Raw genomic sequence first — 3,035 nt, 5'->3', positions numbered from 1 at the left:
GCTCCGTGTAACCCCCCATAACCCACTTACGTTATTGAAGCCTGAGATATACACGAGCTGCAGCCCCCAACACAGACAGGAGACACTGTTCTGTGCCCCCCAACATACAGCCTGCGACCCCAGAGCTATAACTAATGATAACTAATGAGGAAAAGCTGAATCTTCTCCACCTCAGGATCAGGATCCGTCCGCTCTGCACAGCCCGAGCTCTGCTGCTTCCCGCCCACAGATCTGCACTGAGGAGGCCCCGCCCCTTCCGGTGACATCATGATTTCATGAAATCACTCCTCCCCCTCAAAAACTCAACTCAGATCGAGCCTCTCCCTTTCCTGCACCCAAGCCCCAGCCGTGCCTGAATAAGCTCGCAGAGGAAAAAATTGTCTCAGCTCCGAGGGGTTCACATTAAGGAGGCGGTTCTCTGTCTTCACTGCACATCACTACAGCCATGGCGTCTGCTGATCTGAGAGACGAGCTGCTCTGCTCCATCTGTCTGAGCACTTATACAGATCCTGTAATGCTGAGATGTGGACACAACTTCTGCCGGGTCTGTATTGATCGTGTGCTGGATACACAGGACGAGTCTGGAGGTTATTCCTGTCCTGAATGCAGAGAAAGGTTTCAGGAGCGGCCGGTGCTGATGAGGTGCATAGCTCTGCGTAACATAATGGAGAATGTCCTGATTACTCCATCAACACACACGGAAACCGGGATCTGCTGCACTTACTGTGTGGACTCTCCTGTACCTGCTGTTAGATCCTGTCTACACTGTGAGGCTTCTCTGTGTGAGAAACACCTGAGGGCTCACAGCAAATCACCAGAACACGTCTTATCTGATCCCAGCACTTCTCTGGAGAAAAGGAAATGTTCTGTCCATAAGAAGATCCTGGAATATTACTGCACTGAGGATGCGGCATGTATCTGTGTGTCCTGCAGTTTGGCCGGAGAACATCGGGGGCACCGGGTGGAGATGCTGGATGAGGCCTCAGAGAAGAAGAAGACGAAACTGAGAAATGTTCTCCAGAAACTGACCACAAAGAGACTGGAGACTGCGGAAAGAGCCCGGAGTCTGGAGAAGCGCAGGAGAAAAGCTAAAGAAAAAGCAGCTGGAGAAGCCGAGAGAGTCACTGCCCTGTCTAGAGACATCAGGAGACGGGTGGACGACCTGGAGAAGAAGGTCCTGAGTGAGATCTCCAGGCAGGAAAAGGAAGAGTCACTGTCACTGTCTGCTCTGATCCATCAGCTGGAGATAAAGAAGGACGAGCTGTCCAGGAAGATGAGGCACATTGAGGAGCTGTGTAACATGACTGATCCACTGACCGTCTTACAGGAACCAGACACCGGGGACTTGTGTGATCCTGAGGAGGAGGGAGGTGATGAGGACACAGGGGGACATGATAAACAGCTCCATGATGGAGATGACCTGGATGTGGCTGTGATCTCACACACATTACACACATTATGTGAGGTAATAACAGGTATAAGGAGCGGGATCTATGTGGAGGGTCCTGCAGACATATTACTGGATGTAAACACAGCTGGTAATAATCTCCTTATATCAGACGACCTGAAAACTGCGACCTGGACACACGAGGAGCAGAAACGTCCAGAAACAGCAGAGAGATTCCAGAAATATCATCAGGTGATGAGCAGGAGGGGATTTACCTCAGGACGACATTACTGGGATGTGGAGAGCAGTAGGTCAGGGGAGTGGATGGTGGGGATGTGTTACCCCAGTATAGACAGGAGGGGGGATCAGTCACTGATTGGAGATAATAACAAGTCCTGGAGTTTGAGGAGATATAATAATCAGTGTTCAGTGATGAATGGACAGGAAAGTGATCCAGTTACCTGACAAGATCTCCAGTGATAGATTCAGGATCTGTCTGGATTATGGGGCTGGGCAGTTGTCCTTTTATGAGCTGTGTGACCCCATCAGACACTTGCACACCTTCACTGCCATCTTCTCCGAGCCTCTTCATGCTGTATTATATGTATATGGTGGTTCTATAAAGATATTAGGGGGTAAACAGTAATTGGGAGAAATTATGAATATGTAAGATATCTTGGCAGATGCTGGAGACAGAACTAAGCTTTTATAGCTGAATCATTTGACCAACTGGATGAATAAGATGGTGGGATACAGGGGATGATCCCTACATGGCAGCTGTCACCAGGACTAGATGGCATGGGTGTATGATCAGCCGTGCAGGTATATAGTGATTTTTATATATATATAGTTGCTACTATAATATACTGGTGATTATATACGAGATATATATGAGAATGATGCTCATCTATTAACAATTGAAGTTGGTCTATTTTCTTATTGGGAATTTGTTTTCCTGTGTTTTTATGGGTTTAACTACAAGATTTAAAAATTACAATAAAGTACAATGCAGAGAGGTGTCCTGATGTGAATACACTTAAAAGCAGCTAGAAAAATATAAAAAAGGCACAAAAGGTGGCACTGAGGTATGCTATTGAAAGGGTTAAATGGGCCAGGGATTGTTTTTTTTTTTTTCCTCTCCTTTCTGCAGGGGTTGCACGATGCTGAAGTTGGTTTCTTATTCGTCAGTTTCTTATTCGGCAGTTTAGTTTTTTCAGCTTTTTATGCATTTAACAACAAAAATAACACATGACAATAATAAAATACAATCCACTGATCTGCCCTAATATAAATACACTCAAAATCAGCTGCAAAAATTATAAAACTGGCATAAAAATGGGCATCAAAGTGGGCACCAAAGTATGTTAGTGAAAGGGTTAAATGGCTTTGGGCCACTGATCTAACACCACAATTGCATATCTAGTGATGCCTCTAATCAAACTGAAGTGACTCCAGCCTGGCCCAAAGGGGTTCTGGGCATCAGAACTGGCATCAAAGTGGGCACACAGCCAATTTTCACAGATTTGAATAAGTAACTGGTGTTTTTGAGGGGTTAAATGGCTTTGGGCCACTGATCTCACACCACAGTTACATACCTAGTGATGCCACACATCAAATTCAGATCACTCCAGCCTGGCCCAAACAGGTT

General features: G+C 46.1%; 1 protein-coding gene across 1 annotated transcript; it reads left to right on the top strand.

Moving 5' to 3' along the window:
• The first annotated feature begins 303 nt into the window (after positions 1-303).
• Positions 304-2,494, top strand: LOC142302759 (E3 ubiquitin-protein ligase TRIM39-like). Its single transcript, XM_075343869.1, is given in 2 exon segments — positions 304-1,846; positions 1,848-2,494. Coding segments are annotated over 2 exon segments (1,587 nt in total). The 5' UTR covers positions 304-445; the 3' UTR covers positions 2,034-2,494.
• The last annotated feature ends 541 nt before the right edge of the window (positions 2,495-3,035 follow it).

This window comes from Anomaloglossus baeobatrachus, chromosome 4 (assembly GCF_048569485.1).
Source record: "Anomaloglossus baeobatrachus isolate aAnoBae1 chromosome 4, aAnoBae1.hap1, whole genome shotgun sequence".
NCBI classification, from domain to species: domain Eukaryota; kingdom Metazoa; phylum Chordata; class Amphibia; order Anura; family Aromobatidae; genus Anomaloglossus; species Anomaloglossus baeobatrachus.
The sequence above is the reverse complement of the archived record's forward strand: the minus strand, read 5'-3'. Positions and strand labels throughout refer to the sequence as shown.